The 19,766-nt window shown below is 33.0% G+C and overlaps 1 protein-coding gene across 11 annotated transcripts in view; it reads left to right on the forward strand.

Annotated features, from left to right (window-relative positions):
• The window catches only part of MEIS2 (Meis homeobox 2), a 230,196-nt gene that overhangs the window by 58,154 nt on the left and 152,276 nt on the right, over positions 1-19,766 (forward strand). For all 11 annotated transcript variants that reach the window (XM_087921841.1, XM_026710491.2, XM_087921845.1 and 8 more), the window contains one exon: positions 7,627-7,772. In XM_087921841.1, coding sequence (XP_087777967.1) covers positions 7,627-7,772 — 146 coding nt within the window. The remainder of the gene's footprint in view (positions 1-7,626; positions 7,773-19,766) is intronic.

A 19,766-nucleotide genomic window follows, 5' to 3' on the forward strand; every position in this document is an offset into this window, starting at 1 on the left:
TAACTATATTCAATATTTCTTGTGAATTTGGAATAAAAGTATATTAAGGGAAAAATAATTTACCCAAGATGATACTAAAAATATGTTTTTTTTCACAGCATATTGATTATCTTATTAGGATATATGCCCACAAGATACATAGAGAAGAGACATAGATAAACATCTAAAAATTCCTTTTTCAAAGCAATTTTACACATATTAGATTTCAACATAAATCCCTAATAAAGAACTCATTAAAAATTTAATTTATATATTAATTTTATAATATTAAATAAACAGAATAAATATGCTCTAGCAACATTACTAATCACTAGTTAACTAAATTATTAACTGTGCTATTAACTAATTTATAAATAATAGAGAGAAAAATAGGTCTGCATTTACATATGTGTCCATCTGTCTGCTTTTACAGTTTTTGTTTTCAATCAGTGGGTGAATTGGTTAAAATCCAAACAGCAGCCTGAATTTTCCTTCAAAATGTACTTTCTTTGGTCTTGTTTATTGATGGGGAGGAGGGATTTCCTTGACAATAGCTTAATAGGTCCTTAAGAAATTTTATCTCTGTAACCACATTAGATATAATGTGAGTGGCAGAAAAATCTCCATGGATAATTTTGGGTTAGTAGATTGTTACCATCTCAGTGTTGCTGAAATCTCTAATCTCAGGTCAGCCTGAAGCAGCAGCGCATACAATCCTGTTGCCTGATGCAGTATGAATGAAAATGCTTTCTGTCAGAAACATGTGGTCTCTTCAGCCCAGAGCCTGTGTAAATCCTGTGTAAATAGAAGGAGGCTAACAAAGGATGAGCCCCTGCAGCTCAGAGCATTTGGAACCATTTGGGGGCTGAATTTGCTAAATGCTGCTTATACCGCCTGAAAAGTTGAAGTGAAAGGAGTTTAAATTCTCTTCTTTTTTCTCTTTCTACTCATACCCTGGGGGGAGGGTGTTCAAGGCCAGAAAAACTTGAGGTAAGACTATGAAAACTGTTTTTCAGTGCTCTTTTGAGTACGGAAAGGTGGCCTAGTTCACCGTACCTTCTCTAATATCGGAAAACCCACACAGTTTGTAAATGTTGCATGTTAAGTATTTCATTTTCCCTTCTATGAATTACACAGAAGAAAACAGAATTCAGTTTTTTCCTCAAATTAACTTATATAGATAGCGTAGCATAGCTGATTAGTAAAAGAACTAAAGAATTAGTAAATTTGTTTTTTTCTGTAACAGAATTTTGCAGAGAGAAAGTCTCTCTCAAGAACATTGATAAGACAAAATTGGGGATCTAGAACTTATTGCTAATAACTCAAAATCTTCTGCAAGGAAAATTATTGCACAAATATATGTTCATATTTTCAAATAATCTTTCTCAGCTATATAAGAAAATGGAAAAACAGATATCCAGTAGACCTGAAGTTGTTTTTTTGTCTAAATAACATAGATTTCAACTTATTTTGAACAATTATATTCAATTAGAGCAAGGGAAAAGAATAATTCACACTATAGTGTCTTAACTGAAAATCTATATAATAAGCTACTAAGTGATATGATTCTTAGAATAGTGACAATGAGTAGTATTGCGGTTTATTATGAACCATGTATTAGAATATTGTTTGGGCCTTTTCAGATGAAGGAAGTGTGTTAAATCCACTTGCAATTTCTTTTTTCTACAGTTTAAGCTCATATGCATGCAAAACATTTGCTGATGCAATGAACACGGAACGAATTTTAGAATGGTGTATGTAAATAAAACCTCATCTTATTTATTTTAATTCTGTCCTGATAATGAAGTACTACTGCATTTGGTGTGAACAACTGTGACATAGCAGCACTGGCTGCAGTTTTCTATGAGACTGCTGGCCTCTGGCAGCTCATAACAGCAGCTATTATGACATTGTGCTGGAGCAAAAGTTGTTATAACCCCTTTATGACATTTATTGTCTAAAATACCCATGCTCAGAATCAAGTGTAACGCTGCAAAATACAAGCCTTTCTTGTTGCAAATAGCAAAAAGGCTAGCAAAATTCCACACACATTCTTACCAAACATATATTTTGCAGAAGTATGCCCGAGCTGGATTATTTCCTTGTTCATTTTTAAATAAACAATCCAGAAAGAACATTAATTTACAAATGTTGTTATATACCTAAATATCTTAATACCCTGTTATGTAGTTTGCATTGTTGGTAATTATTATGTAAGTAGCACTAAGTAGTAGAAACAATTATTACTATAATAAACTTATATGCAATGTATGGATGACGCTTCAAACATGAGAATAAATATGTAATGTTTCTTGATGTGGAAACAGTCTTTTCTGTAACGGGTGGCATTTAGAGATCATAGGAACCAGTAGAATATTGTGGAAATAGTACTTTTGGATGGCAAATACAGGCAATCCCTGACTTACAACAGTTCATTTAGTGACTGTTCAAAGTTATACTAAAATTGAAAAAAGTGACTTATAACCGTTGGAGCATCCCCATGGTCACTTGATCAAAAATCAGTTGCTTGGCAATTGGCTTATATTTATCATGGTTGCATGTCCTGGAGTCATATTATCACCTTTGTGACCTTCTGACAAGCAAAATCAGTGGGGATACCAGATTCATTTAACAACCTTATTACTGACTTAACAACTACAGTGATTCACTTAGCAACTGTGGCAACAAAGGTCATAAAGTGGAGCAAAACTAATTTAGCAAATGTCTCACTTAGCAACAGAACTTCTGGGCTTAATTGTGGTCATACATCAAGAGCTACCTGTAGAACTCTCATTTTCGATTATCCCACATAATTTTTCAGATGCTTTTGGGAAAATTACTGATAGTTAATTTCCAGTTTATAATTTTTCTTAAAATTATTCTTATTCTATGAATGGCAGTGACTAGAGTATTGTTTATTCCAAAAAGATTATAAGTCTAAATAATATGCCGAGCAAAGTGCTCATCTAAATAACTGTAATACTCCTTCCTGTTTCTATTCAAAACTAAGTATCATTGGATTTAAATACTTTTTAAATTCTTCATCAAGTTGATCTTGATTCTTGATAACTTCATGGATATAGCCAAGTAATTTTCTTAACAGCAATAGGAAGATATTTTGCCATAACTTTCCTCTACTATGCTTTTCTTTTTAAAAAAGAAAACCTTTTGCAGTCTAGTTCTTACAGGATTGATGCAGCTTATTTGCTTTTTATTTCAAAGGCTATGCTTCTGCAATAAAGGCATGAACCTGTTTTCCCTTTTCCTTAACTTTTTAAACAAACGGCATTATGTTTATATTAATCTGTCCTCCAGTTAAAACAAATGTGTGTGGTTTCTTCTGTTCTGTGTAAAGTTTGGATAGCAGCTGGGCTTACATGGAAATGATGCAAGTTTGATTATTAGATTAAAATGCAGGATTTTTTTGAATTGTAGTTTATATTATATTCCCAAGAGTGTTAGTTCTTGTTCAGAGTTCAGATATCTGTTGGTATTAATTGTTATAATGTTATTTGTCACATTTTTCTGTTCACCTCTGGAATTCTATGCTATTTTAAAGTGATATATAGTAACAGAACAGAAGTGCAAAGTAACTTGACATTTTTTTATCCATTGCAAACTAATAAACAAAGTGGCACATAACACACGCAAACTTAATTTAGTAAATTTTAAAAGGATACATTTGCAATATATCAGATGGAATTTATAATTCTTTACAAAATTTTACACAAGCCAAAAAAATTAGTTATGACACTGTAATTATTCTCTCGATAAATAGATAGAGATAGATAATTAGATAGATAGATAGATAGATAGATAGATAGATAGATAGATAGATAGATAGATAGATAACATATATTCAGAAATTGCCAACTATTTAGGATGAAGAATAGTTGTCTACAACTTTCTTGGTACAACAGATGTAATTAGGACTGGGGTCTTTAATAAAAATGCTTTGATGTATAGCTCTTTTTATAGTATATACTCACTTTGAAAACAGAATCAAACCTAGTTAGAAAGCCAATGGGAGATAGTCATACTAGGAACAGCATTAAATACAATTGTTCTATATTGTCCCTGGAGGAAGTACACTGTATAACACAACAGTGGTTGTGAACTAGGGAAAGATTGACAGCTTTGTGCATTGATGCTGGGGAGGTGGTAATGCAGAATACCTAACATGAAATGCAACATATAAGAAAATCTTCTGGGAGTATCGAATGGATATTCCTAGCAGATTCCTGAGGTCTGTGGACGTTGAAAGTATACAAATGTCTTTCTAGGAATGAAACTTCATTCTGTCATACAGTGTGATATATGCACATACATGTGTGCACACATGCACATATAAACTTATAAACCTTTTGGGGAATGGTTTTTTTAATTACTGCCTTTGGAAATCCATGTTCTGTGTGTTCCATTTTTTTACAGTGGCTTAAAAAAGAGTAGGAAGTGTATAATGTACAGAACTAACCTGTTTTACAACATCAAGTAAAAATGTTCATAATCTTTTCAAGTTTAGAACTTGTAAATGCAGAGATAATATTTAGCAACTCAGAGAGACATACAGTAGACTTAAATGTAAGTTTAAAAGGTATTGCGTGTCAAGAATAACCTTCCTGTTAAATAGACTTCCTGTTTGTAATTATGGTTCTGTATCAAATACTGAATACCTCAGCTTGTTTTGTTGCTTGTATTGTTTTTTGCTTTGTTTTTGATTAATAAGTAAAGTTTGCTAAGGGATAATAGGATTTATTGAAAGAGGTATATGCCTTTTTTCATAATAATTTAGAGTTCACCAACTTTGGTCTCGATTCAGACTAATTGCATTTTTGAACTTGTTATAAGGTGTAGCTCCAGTGAATAATTTTAATTTTAATAGAATCTAAAAATGTTCTGCTAAATATTTTCTTCATTTATAATGCAACAACCAGATTTACATTTTACCATTGCAGTGTGACTAACCCTATTTAAAATCAGTTATTATTGCTTGTAGAATTTTTATTGTCATTTTGTTTCCAATATCTACTTTTGTTCTTGTGTAAATAGTTTTATGTATGTTGAGTTAAAGTCATTACTGGCAATTGATTTATAATAGTTTACAGTGTAGAAAACTAAATGTTAGGCAAGTTTAACTAGAGGAATCTGAGTCAGGATGTGTAATAACCTCTTAATATCAATTTTAAAACTAAAGTGCTATCCTGATAATTTTGAAGTTCCAAATTATGCCGTAGTTAACATCACCAAAATCTCCCTGAATGCACACATACATAATAATTGACCTAGAGAGAAATAGTTCAGGAGTTCATTCACAGAATTTTGGAATATTTTTCAACTGTCTGAGAAAGGAGACAGGTTAAGGAAGTATTCTTTTCTATTTCCAGCCATTATCTGCATGCATACATAGATTTTTAGTGAGGACAAAGATATCTTTATCTAGACAATGGATAGGCTTACTGATTTCAAACTTGCACTTTTGCCATAGATTGTATTTGCCCCTCCATCTCTGGATACTGTTTTTCAAAATTGCCTGAGGCTACAGTACAGCACCTCAGATCCCCAAGGCCCATTGCCTAGCTCCTAATAGCCACTCTCCATCTGTGTCATATGAACAGCTGATGAGATAGCTCTGGTCTCTGTATTTTGGGAGCACATCCACCCAGGTTAAAGTGCTGGGGTTGCCAAAGAGCAGTCAGAAGCCATTAATGTTGTGAAAATTTGCCTTGCAGCAGTTCTTTGGCATAGTGGAATTGGTATGACTGTAAAAGGATTTATGCTTAGGGATGCATAGATGTAGGGTGGTGGACTACTAGGAAAAAAAAGTTCTAAAATAGTATTTTTCCAAAGCAGATAGCTGAAGATGGTCTGATGTCTTTTCCTTAGATTGCTCTTCAACCTTTCTATTTACCTTTTATTTGCCATAAGTTAAAAAAAGGAGTGGGGAGAGAAAAGTGAGTTCTCTTTTGCAGCCTTGGGGCAGGGTGGTTGTAATGAAATGGCCTGTCATTCTGTAAATAGTGAGGACCATCTTTTCTATGTGATGGAAGATATCGCATTGCAGTTAAAATGGGAATGTCAATAAAATTAATCTTCCAGCTCTTTGCTCAGGATTTTTTTGTTTCTTTTTTTTTAAAGAGGGTTAGGTGGTTGCAACCCTTATGCATTCATGCATGTTTGCTTAAGACATATCAAAGAAAAGGCGTGTGAATAGTACAGATAAAGGAGAAATAAAATTTTAAATTTGGGGAAAATAGACTGTATAACTGTAATGCATTTAATTTAGCAGTACTAAAGAACTAGAACAGGCTATAGGAATTAGTTTGTGGGTCTGTAGCATTCCTCTGGAAGCTATGAAGCCTCTGACTCAGGCTACATTGAGCACAGAGTTTATTGTTTTAGGCTTTCTTGGACAAGGTTTTTACTTAGCATGGGATTTATGGCATTTACTGCTAATGAATGTCTATTCTTAAATTACAAAACCACCGTCTCAGTGCAATTCCCAGATGTCCTTCCAGGACCTCAGCTTCTTAAACACCAGCAGGGAGCATAAACTCTCCACTTCTCTGTTTTCCTCTTTCGTGTGGCTCCGGGCTAATGATGTGTAAGGAAAACACAGCAATCTATAAAGTCTCAGTGCTGTCCCAGTATTCTTCATTTATTTTGCATTTGATTATGCCACAAGTCGGATCTTGTTTCTTTCCTTTTTTTAAGAGTTATTAGTTCAAATATTAATGTAGGGATATGGCATATATTGCTGCTCTTGATTGATGCCTTCCCAAAAACAGGAAGACGTGCTCGTATGAATTTTAAGAAAGTAGGGGTCCTGCAATGCCTTGCCAGAAGAGTTTTTCAGATACATAATTTAGATGCCCTCCAGGCATGCTTTCAAGGCATTTTTGCTGGAGGGCAAGAAAAAATAACTATGACTGTTAAAAGTAAATGATTTTTTGCTAATGCACAATTAATGCCAGGAAAAACCACTGAAGAGAAAGATGTTGATGGAAAGTTCTGATTAAGTGAGCACCCTACCTTGATGTACATCTATTTTTTTTTTTAGAAATAAGATAATAATCATTGATGCAGACACAAAGGTTTTCATGTCTTGCAATAATTGTTCAGGATCATGCTAGATATGTTTGTGTTTGCGGACTTGCGTATACCAGCATACGTGCATGTATGCATGCATTATAGGAAGATGAGAGCCTATAGGGAAGGGATGGGATGATAATATGTTACATTCATTGAGCAGTGAAATATTGTCACCTATGCAGAGGGTTCAAAATATATAGACCACAGAACATTTAACTTGATGGTGGCAAGGAATACATTTATAGTAAATAGGTTTTCTCTTGATAGATTTTCACATATTGTATCCTATAACTTACAAAGAGATAGTGCACCATGTGAAATGCATATCTATAATTGAATTAATGGTCTGTGTATGTATGCAGCATAACATTAATATTTGGATGGACAATGGTTTCTAACTTTTTATATTTCTATCAAAATTATATTTAAGACATTAAAAATAGTGGATATCTTCGTATATGAATAACAGTTCATTAGTGCTTGAGTAGTTAATCTGATTAATCAAATGAGCTTAAAATGGTTGTTTATAATCTCTTGTCTTATTTCTTTTTCTTTTAGGAGATGGTTTAGACAACAGTGTAGCTTCTCCGGGCACAGGTGATGATGATGATCCAGACAAGGATAAAAAGCGTCAAAAGAAAAGAGGAATCTTCCCCAAAGTAGCAACAAATATAATGAGAGCATGGCTTTTCCAACATCTCACGGTAAGTGGACTTTTAAAAGAATTAAAAGTTTTTTAAAGAATTCTGTTGAACAAAAGTCCTTCTGGTTAATTTTCTTTTCAGAATTTATGAATCTATTCATTCATTATTTATTAATATAAAGCAAAATTTGATTTTGCTATTGGGCTTGGGGATCTCATGGGATCCCTGTGAAATGTTGCATTGTGCATAAGTTTAGAAAGCACTTTCCATTTTAACTTTTTGGTAATATATTATGTTTAATGGTTTTTATTGTACAGGTAGTCTTCATTTAATGACCACAATTGGGAAAGCAACTGTGTTGTTAAGCGAAGTGGTTGCTATGTTAAACATCCTTTACAATTCTAATTCACTTTTCCTTAGCCTCACAGATCCACAAAGGTTGCAAATACGAGTCTTGGTTGCAAAGTTTCTTTTTCATCATTGCTGTAACTGAACAATTGCTAAATGAGGCAGTTGCTAAGTGAGGACTACCTGTATTTAATGGGTTTTGTTTTAATTAGGTTGCTTGTACAGTTTTATTTTTTAATTTTGAGTGCTGCTTTGAGTTATAAACATGAGATGTGAGGCTGTATAAATTCAATAAATAAAATAGAATAAAATGTATTCAGATACTGTAAGTTTATATTTTATTGTGATATAAATTTTAGAATGATATGTGTGTGTGTGTGTGTGTGTGTATACCTGAATGATTTCAAGTAAAAAAAATACAATGAAACATAACAATTAATTAATTTTGGTGTCTTTTGCAAACAGTATAAATCATTATTGTAGCTGTCCCTCAGCTGGTACCTTCCACATGTGCCGGCCTTTATTTTCTTTAATTCTAAGCACATCTTGAAGACACCAATTTGGAGAAGATTGGTTCATGGTCCTAGATTTCACACACATACTACAAAAAAATATATAGTCATCAGTGAAGGGTCAGCCCAACTTAAATAACTTTTTAAGGGTTATTGTGAATCAAGCAGTTCTGTGGTGTGATTTGATGTTATTTAATGTGGGTTTCAGATCTTTCCAGAATTAAACAGATATGATTATTCTCTATGCTAGACCATCAGAATAGTGATGGTATATTCGTTTTGGAATGTACAGTACTTTTGTATTTATATTCCAATAAGGTACAAAAGTTCTATAGAAAATATTTTTATGTTGTAATAAGGATATCCTTCTCAATCCTGTCTTTAAAAAAGAAAATATACTCTATAAGGACTAATAATTTAAAAGAAAGCCACATGGTGAACTCTCACAATGATAAGTGGTAACTTATAATTGCAAGTAGTCCTTGATTTACAACCACAATTGGGGCCAAAAATTTCAAGTTGTTAAGTGAGTTTTGCTTCTCTTAAACTTTCTTGCCACAGTTGTTTAATTAATCACTGAAGTTGTTAAGTTAGTAACATGGTTATTAAGTGATTCTGGCTTCCCTGTTGACTTTGCTTATGAGAAGGTCACAAAAGGTGATCACATTACTCCAGGACACTACAAGTGTCACAAATATAAGTCAGTTGCTAAACATGTGGATTTTGATCACAGGGCCATGGGATGCTGCAATTATTGTAAGTATGAAAACCAGTCATAAGTCACTTTTTTCAATGCCACTGTAACTTCAAACGGTCACTATATAAAATGTTGCAACTTGAGAACTAGCTGTATTGACATTATATATTTTTGCTCATATGGTATTAATTTCTATTCATAATCCCTTTGAGGATACCTGTTTTATTTATGGTAGTTACTACTCAATATTTCTCAGTAGCTGGTAGAACAGCTTTAGTGGCTAAGCACCAATAGATCCACAATTCTAAATCGTTATTTTGATGTAAGAGTGTTATTAGCAATCTATGGTGAATTGATCTGGCCGAAAGGGTCAGGATTATTCCAAATAGCCAGCATCTCTGCTTGAGTAGTGGTTATTTTTGCCTTCCAGCTACGGCCATTCCAAAGGTCAGGTGCCCCATAGTACCCGGTTGGCTCAGAGGAATTAGACAGAACATGAGTCTCTGGGCTGATTACTTAACCAAAGACAAAATAATGAGTCCTAAGCAAATACTGACTAATTGAAAGGGCTGTAAATCCATTACATATTGGTCAGGGATAATCAGGAGTATTTAATCACTTTTATCTATTCAAGAGCACTGAAGCTGCAACAGCAAAGCCCTGAACCTTGCCATGTGCTTATTATTCTCATCATTATCAAAATTACTTCACAGCTGTTCTTTGCTACATCACCTCAGCTGGAGATTTACTAACCTGTAAAATGTTTTTAATTTGGAAGTTGAGTGTAACGGGAATGATTTTTTTAATGTTAAGGAAGTGGTTTGAAGAGCAGCACAATGATAAAGAAAAAAAGGTGGGGGTATGAGTAATTTCTTTCAGTTCACTTAAGCTTAATGTTAATTTCTCTCACCAAATCTTCTACATCATTTCTATGGATTTCTCCACTGCTTTTTGTTCTAAATGGGCGTGTGAATAGTGTTCAGTGCATGCTTCCAGTAGAAGAATTTGTGTATATTGTAAGTTGAATATCATTTTCCAGGATATTACTTTGTCTTGAAATTTGTGCTTTTTTTTTTCAAACTCACTTTAAATGACTTAAAGAAATTTAAAGAAATTGATGACTTAAAAAAAAATCTAAAGCTTTGATGAGGATGACCTTTGAATAAGTTAAAAAAATTACCATCTAGGTTTTGATGAGTTTATAGATGTCAAAGAATGTACCATACTCATAATTCTTCAGCTTGAGAATGATAGTGCAGATCTCTGATTAGTGAATTGAAAATTCAAAAGAAGTTTGCCCTAAATGCATGTAGACAAGGGGAAAAAAATCTTCATCTTAAATAGTGCCTTGTTTCTTTATTTTTTTTTCTTTTTGGTTCTCAAGTAATATAGTTCTTTCAAAATATAACTTTTCTCCAACCACTAAAATAAATGTTAATTTTATACATTTTCAGATGAAATTCATTATAAAACAGCTTCTAATTTTAAACCTTTTCTGTTCATTACTTCTCTAACCTTATTTCAAATAGGTTGGTCTACCCTTTTGTGTTGTGTGACCTATTCTTCTATTACAATAATCTTACAATGTACCCTTTTCGTTCTTTCTTTAAAGAAGAAACTAATTGAATTATCTCATTATTTTAATTTGTTAAGCAAATGTATTTTACATCCCAGGATGTGTTCTTAAAGAAGGGGCTGCTAAGGCTTTACCCCTTGAATGGCCCATTGGTGCATTTTGACATTCATGCATTCTCATTAATGAAAGGAACATAAAAGGACTCTGGCTGTATTTTTTTTTTCAAACACCCAACCAGTATGGAACAACTTTTTCCATAACCCACAGGGGTCTCTCTACATATGTTCTCCAATGCAAGCTATTGTCACCTATTTTGAATACCTGAAAAGGACAAATAAAATACTGAAGGCCAACTGTAGCAATTGTTAGTTGTTAGTTCAGTATGACAAAAATCATTAACCTACTCTTGGCCTGGCAAGCAAAGGACTCTTTGAAGAGAAAAACTCCAAAGTCACAAAACATTTTTGTAAGAGAAATATTTGATCAGGTCAAATATATACTTACATACATACATACATACATACATACATACATACATACATACATACATACATATGGTATTCAGCTTTGTTCAGCTATTTTCCCACGTCATTATAGTTATGTTTTTAAAGTTGTAGCAACATTTCGGCAGAATCTCATCTGCCATCATCAGGCTTCTGTATTGAGTTCGTCCATATATTCATATATATATGAATATATATATATATTATATATAATATATATATATATGTTTTCTGAGGTTGAATATATATATTCAATATATATATATACATACACATACACACATACATATACATATACACACACATTCTTCTATTAACAAGCGTGCAATAAATATTCTGCAATACAATTCAAATTTAATTGTACTACTTCTGTATATTAACAAAAATTATTTTGAAACTTAATTATAATTCTTCATGAATTAATTTGACCCATGACATTAACATTTCATAGTGTTATCTCCTAATTATAAATATTACAATTCTACAATCCTACTTTTGGAACAACTTCAAAAATACAAATAGTAGGCTATATGCAAAACTATTTTTTTACACACATTTCCTCTGCTTCTGTTATAATTCAGCCATGTTCTTATTATGCAATTGGGAACTGCCTTATGTATGGTATTACAATAATACAGGAAGATGAAAGGATCTGAGGATGAATTGCTTGGAAGCATACTTGCTTATTCTGGATAATATCCAGTGTTTGAGTGGGTAAAGGAAATCCTAACCTGGTAGTATAAGCTTTTCAGAAGTACATAAAGATTATGATGTCAGAAAGGTAGACCTGACATTAAGGCTGTTGTTATTTCACTTCAAAGAGAGTTAAAGAAAAAGAACAGCAAGAAATCTGACCCGTGCAAGGTTTATACATAGCCTTGGAAAGCTATTTCTTTCAGTGCCAAACAGCCCCTTAGTACACTCAATTAGTCTTTCAGACATATCTGTTTTCCTCTCTCAAGTGCTCTCCCATGCAAATAACATATTTGATCATAGAATGAAAACAGGAAGTATTTGTGTACAAAGATACCTCTTGCTCACACTGGTGTTGAGCTGAAAGTTTTCTTATCATAGCAGCCACAGAAAAACTTACTGCATGATGTAAATCTGTTTTCAAGATAGATGTATATAATCAGAACAGGCAGCAGTTGCAAAGGAAGGAACTATGTAAGTTTATGATTTTTTACTTTTAGTCATTTGATTTTTCTTGCAGCAGAGATGAGAATTGCACATTGATTTCATTCAGTCTTATTTCCTTTTTAGAGGTATCTTTTATAGAATTTAGATTTAAGCTCACATTAATACATTTTAATTTTTTAAAAAGCAGATTTCTATCATTTAAATAGTTTTTAAACATAAAACTTAAATGTTTATGTTTATTACCATTTGGAAACAGCAGCTGTGGTTTGTTCTAATTATAAGTCTGTAAATCATTGAATATTGTGAGATCTCTGCGTTGCTCACAATTGCTTCCTGAATTGTAGGTTAAAACACTTGCTATACATAATATTAAACTAATTCTGATACACTGAGATTTGAAAGAATAAATTCCAGTAGAATTTAGGAAATGTCTGTAAGTGAAGCTAGCTAAGGTCATAATTTATACTATTTAACTATATTGTTCTGAATAGTATTAACTGGTTGATAATAGAACCTGAGCCTCTATCATAAAACTCTGAAGGCTGGGGTGTTTTCTATCAAAATAGGAATGGAAGGAATGTTATTAATGATAACTGCATCATCTTATTAATTTGTTTTAGTGCTTTAGATGCTTATTCCTATTAAATTAAAGACAGTTGGTAATGGTACACTGTTGCTGTATGAAACTATTAACCTTGCTGCTGATAGTTCTCTTATCTTTCCACATTTCCAGCATAAAGACTTTTACAGAAAACTAACTCTTCAGATAATGGATTGGTCTATTATTTAAGATTGGTCTTTGTGCTTTGAGTGAGAACTTTAAATTGATTTGTTCCATGATCCATTTGTTTATTTTCTTGATTATCCATGATATTCTCAAGATGTCCCAAAGGTACTTTTTCAAAAGGCAACTGGACTTTCTGGTTTTTCTTTGAAGACATTTCTATTCTCATCCAAGAAGCTTCTTCAGTTCTTGAAAAGCACCTTTGGAAAAACCATGACCTGGATGAGTAAAAATCTCCATAGATATTTTCAAGAGTTTTCATGACATCAAATTTCAAAAGTATTAATATTCTTTCTATCCTGCTTCTTTAAAACCCAACTATAGCACATAAAAAGTGTAAGTTATTTTAGTGTTTGTCTTTATAATGAAATAAAGGAGAGGCCACATTGAAATGTATGTGGAGAAAAATCTAGAGGTTCCATGTAAGAACTAATTTGGGCTTCATTATAAAGTTATCTAAATCTATGTTAATGCATTTTTAAATTACACAAAGGTAATCGTCAAATGAGATAATCCTTTGAACTCTATTATCCCATTTGATAATGAATTTTTTTTCAACTGGTAATAGCGTGGAAGTAAAAAAATGCTTCAAAAATCATGTTAAATGCCAAAACAATTCTCAGTGGTCCATGCTGATGAATCCAGCATAATATAAAACGAGATTTTCCCAAAGCCACAATGTTGGCATAGTTGCCTTTGGAACATAACAATTTCATATAAGGAAAAGAAGCTAACAGGAGAGGAAATGACATAAGAATTAATCCTATTTCTGACAGTGTGCAAAGAAGAATTGAGACTGTGATGGACTTAAAAACTGATCGCCATGTTTGAGCATTTTCTGGGGGACATTCAACTTTTGATTAGATTACTCCAGTACCTGTTGTTTTACTATGGACAGATTATATGAGTAGTATTATCTCAGGCTAATAAATATAAGAGATTTCAAAGAATGGCTATATGACAAATAACAAGCATACATAAACCTGAATCAGGAAATGGTCTCAGATTGTCCAGTAAAGTTAATAAAGAAATTGTCTCTTAGTTTCACATCATTACAAAGGAAGCCAATGGAAAAAAAAAAAAAAGCAGTTGGTTATACCAAATTGTCCCAAAAGCCAATTCCCTTTTTAAGAGCATAAGAGATAGAAGAATGAACGAACACTGTTATAAAAAAGTATGTGTGCAGAAGTCCTTAAGGTCACTTTAGAATTTAAAGCGTATGAGTTATGTTGGTATCGTATTGAAAGGACAATACAAAGCATATTTTGATATCCACAAAATGTGGTGTTAGGTAAATCTAGGGTAAAATTTTTGATAATCAGGAAGTAGAAAGGCTCACATAGAGTAACTTCATTGCTTTGGCACAGTGGATTGTCTAGAAAAGGGTGTTGATAACATTTTTTAATGTTTTACTAATATTTAATTAAAATTTATTTTTAAAACTTTTCTATATGCTTCTAAAACTTTCCTGTCTGTTTGTAACCATTAATTGGGTGAATGATGCATGTTGGGGCAAAGTTCTTTTTAATCAAGGTACATCTAATGGGCTAACATCTGAAACCTGGGACTCATTACTTACATGGGTTGTTTTAATTATCTTCAAACCAGTTGTATTAATAAAGTAGCTGCTGTTGCATTGTTCTGCAGTGCAGTTGCAGTGACATTTTAATAATTTCCAATGCTCCATGCAAGCTTCCTACAAGCAAAATCAGTGAGAAAAGTGGCAGGAAGTCAGACATCACTCCTGCTCCCACTGCTTTTTGAGCCCATTGGATGGCTCAGAAGGAGTCTCCTTTGAATTAAAGTCAATCTCCTTCCTGTGACAGTATGGATATTCCTCCACCTTTAATCCAAACTGGCTGGAATTAGGTTCGGAACTAATACAGCTACTAGCAATGCATTTAGGTTTGGACCTGTGCTACCTAGAGCAGAGCAGTAAGTAGCAGAGTTTTATTTATTTCATTTTTATAGCTGCCCATTCCATTAAGTGGTTCTGGATAGGTGTGGATGATATTTTAATGAGGAATTTAAAATCCTATTGTAGTTTTTGATATTTCTTAATTCCTCTTTCAGTTTAATAATGATGGAAACTATATAGATGAATTATTCAGGGGGGATGAATGGAAAGATAAAGAGATAAGGGACAGAGCAGCAATTACTGCCTTACTTGGAACTGTGAAACTTGGTGGACATTCTATATAAATTCATCTCCAGGTATTTATTTTAAGATAGCTTACTGAAAATATCTTCCCTGTCATCTTCAAATTCTCGTGTACATTGATCTTCAAGAACTGATTTGAGGACAACCAACTTCCATCCTTGCATTAAACATGGTTTTAGAATTGTTTCTGTGATTCTTTTGAATGGAAGATGTTTGAGAAAGATTTTAGCATTTTTGTTACCACAAAAAGAAATTCCATTAAGAGAATAATTCATATATAGAGATTTTACTTAAATTTCTGTTTTATTCTAAACATTTTCTATTCTATATACAAATTACTGAATATATAAATTTCTATCGAAAGCTGCAATAGTTGTTTTACAAGTTTGCACAATCTAACTTTATTTTTTTCCTAATTCTAATTAATTACAAATCTCTATAAAAACACAATTTTATAAATAATGTTTTACAATTAAAGTACATTAATTATATACATATTCCATAGTGTATTTAAAAATGCTGGGTTTTCAGTGATATCTCTTTATTTAATTGCTTCAGCTTCTACAAAGAGTATAGATAGTACTGCAACAGAGCACTAGTAAAATGACCAAATGCCTAAAGATATCTACATGTATCTCATAAGGGGTATATTTAGGGCATGTAGTTTCTCTGAAAGATGGAAGAAGCAGTTTGGTCTGTGGTTAAGGCACTGGACTAGAAAGCAGAGACTGAATTCTATTCCTTCCTTAGGCATGCAACCTCACAAAGTTGTGGTTGTAGGGAAAATAGGAGGCACCACAACATGACTTTAAAGTGCATTAAGGTGGCTATTTTAGTCAGACTTCTTTGCCTGTCTGAAAAGAGACATGGCTAATTTAATGAGTAGCAAGAAAGATGCTACACTTGTATTACTTAAAGTACATCTTTCAAATCTTTTTGAAACAAGAATGAGACTGTTTTATATGCACATAGTGAAAGAAATTAAAAGCTTTCCAACTTATAATTTATGATTGTAGGCAGCATACAGCAAGAAAAATAAACATTCAAAACCAAACAAAAACTAATATAGATAAAAAAATAACAAAACAGTTACCTACATTGTTGAGGCTGAGCTTACTCCCAGAAGAAAATGGGCTGAATTATTATCCTGACACAGTACACAGGAAAAGCCAAGATTTCATGACTCCATGAAAAGCTAATAGAATTGGAGCTGCCTGAGCCTTGGGAAGGAACTCATTCCAAAGGATAGCAGAACAAATAGATGTTTCATGTGTACTACTTGGTATACCAGGGATAGGGGAATAATGGTGTGTGTGTGTGTGTGTATAAAGCAATTATAACTTTCTGCTATGGATATGGAAGCCTGATCTATGTTTATTCTCCTTTGCTTTTTCCTATATAAAGAAGACAAGAGAAACATCTGTTTTTAGTTTAAAACTAGATAAAGTTGTGTGATGTCTAAGATAAAGAAAGTTTGGTTTGTTTTTAATCATAGTTTCTGAATAAGCCAATATCTAAAAACCACATTTTTCTCCTGGGCTGTACTTTTTAATTCACTAATTTCATGATCACTTGATTCACCAGTTGATTACAATCAGAAGATTGTAACTCATATTCTCTTCCAGCATATTGCAAAGGAAGAGAGGAATAGATTAAAATACTTTATTGGCCAAGTGTGATTGGATACACAAGGAATTTGTCTTGGTGTAAATACTCTCAGTATGCATAAAGAAAGGTACATTAGTTAAGAATCAAGAATCATAACGTACAACACTTAATGATAGTCATAGGGTACAATCAACAATCAAATCATACTAGGAAATAGTCAAGTGGGAGAAGATGAGTGGTAAGGAGTGGTGAGAAGATTAACAGTAATAGTACTGTACACTTTGTAAATAGTTGAACAGTGTTGAGAGAATTATTTGTTTAGCAAAGTGATGGCTTTCGGGGAAAAAACTGTTCTTGTGTTTAGTTGTTCTGGTCTGCAGTGCTCTATAGCGTCGTTTTGAGGGAAGGAGTTGAAAGAGTTTATGTCCGGGATGTGAGGGGTCTGTAAATATTTTCACAGCCCTCTTTTTGTCTTGTGCAGTATACAGGTCCTTGATTGAACACAGGTTGGTAGTAATTGTTTTTTCTGCAGTCCTAATTATCCTCTGAAGTCTGTGGTTGTCCTGTTGGGTTGCAGAACCAAACCAGACAGTTATAGAGGTGCAGATGACAGACTCAATAATTCCTCTATAGAACAGTATCAGTAGTTCCTTGGGCAGTTTGAGCTTTCTGAATTGGCGCTGAAAGAAAAAGAAAGAAAGAAAAGAAAGAAAGAAGCAGGGAATATGAGACTCATCACAGCTTATTTACTGATTGTGAACATTTTTGGTCCCCATTATATCTGAATCAAATTATTGTTTCTAAAATCTTTTTCATTCTGAGATAAAAATAGAGAAGGTTACAGGTATATAATACATTTTAGCAGGTTTGAAATCACTTAAGCTATCTACTGTGACAGGACCTGTGGGTAAATTTGAACCATATGGCATATCATTCATCAAGCATAGGCCAACTATTACAGCTCATTAACCTGGCTGGTTAAGAACAATACAGTAAATGCCATTTTGCTGTTTATTATGAATCTTTTGTTAACATAATGATTGCAAGCTAGACCACCTGAAATGTATCATTTACACTCATCAAAATGAAATAACTGTAAACAATCAAATCAAAAGATAACCAGAACTGCTGATGCTTTGCATTTATTTATGGTTTTGCTATCCTGCTTGTTGTCAAATCAGCCTCTCAGGAATTTGATGAAGGTATTTAATTGAACAACAAAATAATTAGTAGGTCTAAGAATTTATGTGCTAAATGCACAAGAAAATATTAAAAACAGCCACAAGAATAAGAATAATTAAAAATAAAATAGACATTAAAAAGAACATTACAGAGGGGAAGCTTTCAAGTATTATTATTGCAGGTAATCCTTGACTTACAACCATTCAATTAGTGATGTTTGAAGTTACTACAGCATTGAAAAAAGTGACTTATGACTTATAACCAATGCAATATCTCCATGACTTATCTAATCAAAATTCGGAGACTTGGTAACTGGCATGTGATCATCTTTTGCAATCTTTGGCAACCAAAATCAATGGGTAACCAGATTCATTTAGCAATCAAGTTACTAGCTTAACAACTGCAATGATTTATTTAACAACTGTGGCAAGAAAGATAATAAAATGGGGCAAAAGTCACTTAACCACTGTCTAGCAATGGAAATTTGGGGCTCAGTCATGGTCATTATTTTCTCTTTTTTCCTACTACCCCTGACATTTACAATTATTGCTAACTTCTGTTTAAATAATGTTAATTATCTTTAAGCATTTTCTCTTTTTCTTGGCCACTGTTGTATATATGTTGTACATAAAGGAGTCATTTCTGCTGGAATTTTGTTATATATCATTATCATCATTCTAGCCATTGTGTATCCACAACATGATGGAAGCCTGTTCTGCATGTTTCCGACCAATACAGTCTTGAGTTTTCTTTTGCCAGATGGGACCTCAATATTTGCTGATGTCGTTGCTCCATCTTGTTTTAGGTCTCTTTTGTGGATGCTTTTTATCAAGTCTAGGATTGCGTTGGTCTACCTGCTATCAGTTCTTCTTGCTATGTGTCCAGCCCATTTCCATTTCAATTCTTTTACTTTCTTGATAGCATCGTATATTTTCATTTGTTCCATGTGCAGATCTTGACTTGTGAAGTATATGTAACTTCACACAGATGTGTGTGTGTGTGTGTGTGTTTCTATATTATATGTATGTGTATATATCGTATCTTATGAAGTCTTGTGAAATATATATATAACTTCACAAGGCAAGTTATATATACTGAATATGTAAAGTTTTTCCATTGCTGCATATTTTTTCATTTTGAATTCCCAATTTTGTGTTGTTGGAAACTTTATTTTTCCAGTGATGTGTAAGTTTGAACCTTACTGCTATCACCATAAATCTTAAATCAGTTGTGATGCTTTTCCCTATACTCTCTGTGGTCAAATCTAATTAAAATATTTGTGGTTTTAATTCACATTTTATTTTCAGAATTTTCCAGTGTATTTCTTTCTATTCCTTTTGAGTATTTTTCAAGATCATCACATCCTCTGTGATGGGTCACCAACCTTTTGGACCTCAGGGATCAAAAAACTCATAATTTTAAATCCCACGGACCAGAGACCCTGGGAAAATCCCCCCACCCCAAAATCTGCAGTCCTATCAATCAATCCTTCTTTATTTGGGATCGCAGGATCCAGCTCCATTCTCAGGAGGAGAGAGAGAGA

This window comes from Pseudonaja textilis, chromosome 1 (genome assembly GCF_049901715.1).
Source record: "Pseudonaja textilis isolate UNSWEBS1 chromosome 1, rPseTex1.2, whole genome shotgun sequence".
Lineage (NCBI taxonomy): Eukaryota > Metazoa > Chordata > Lepidosauria > Squamata > Elapidae > Pseudonaja > Pseudonaja textilis.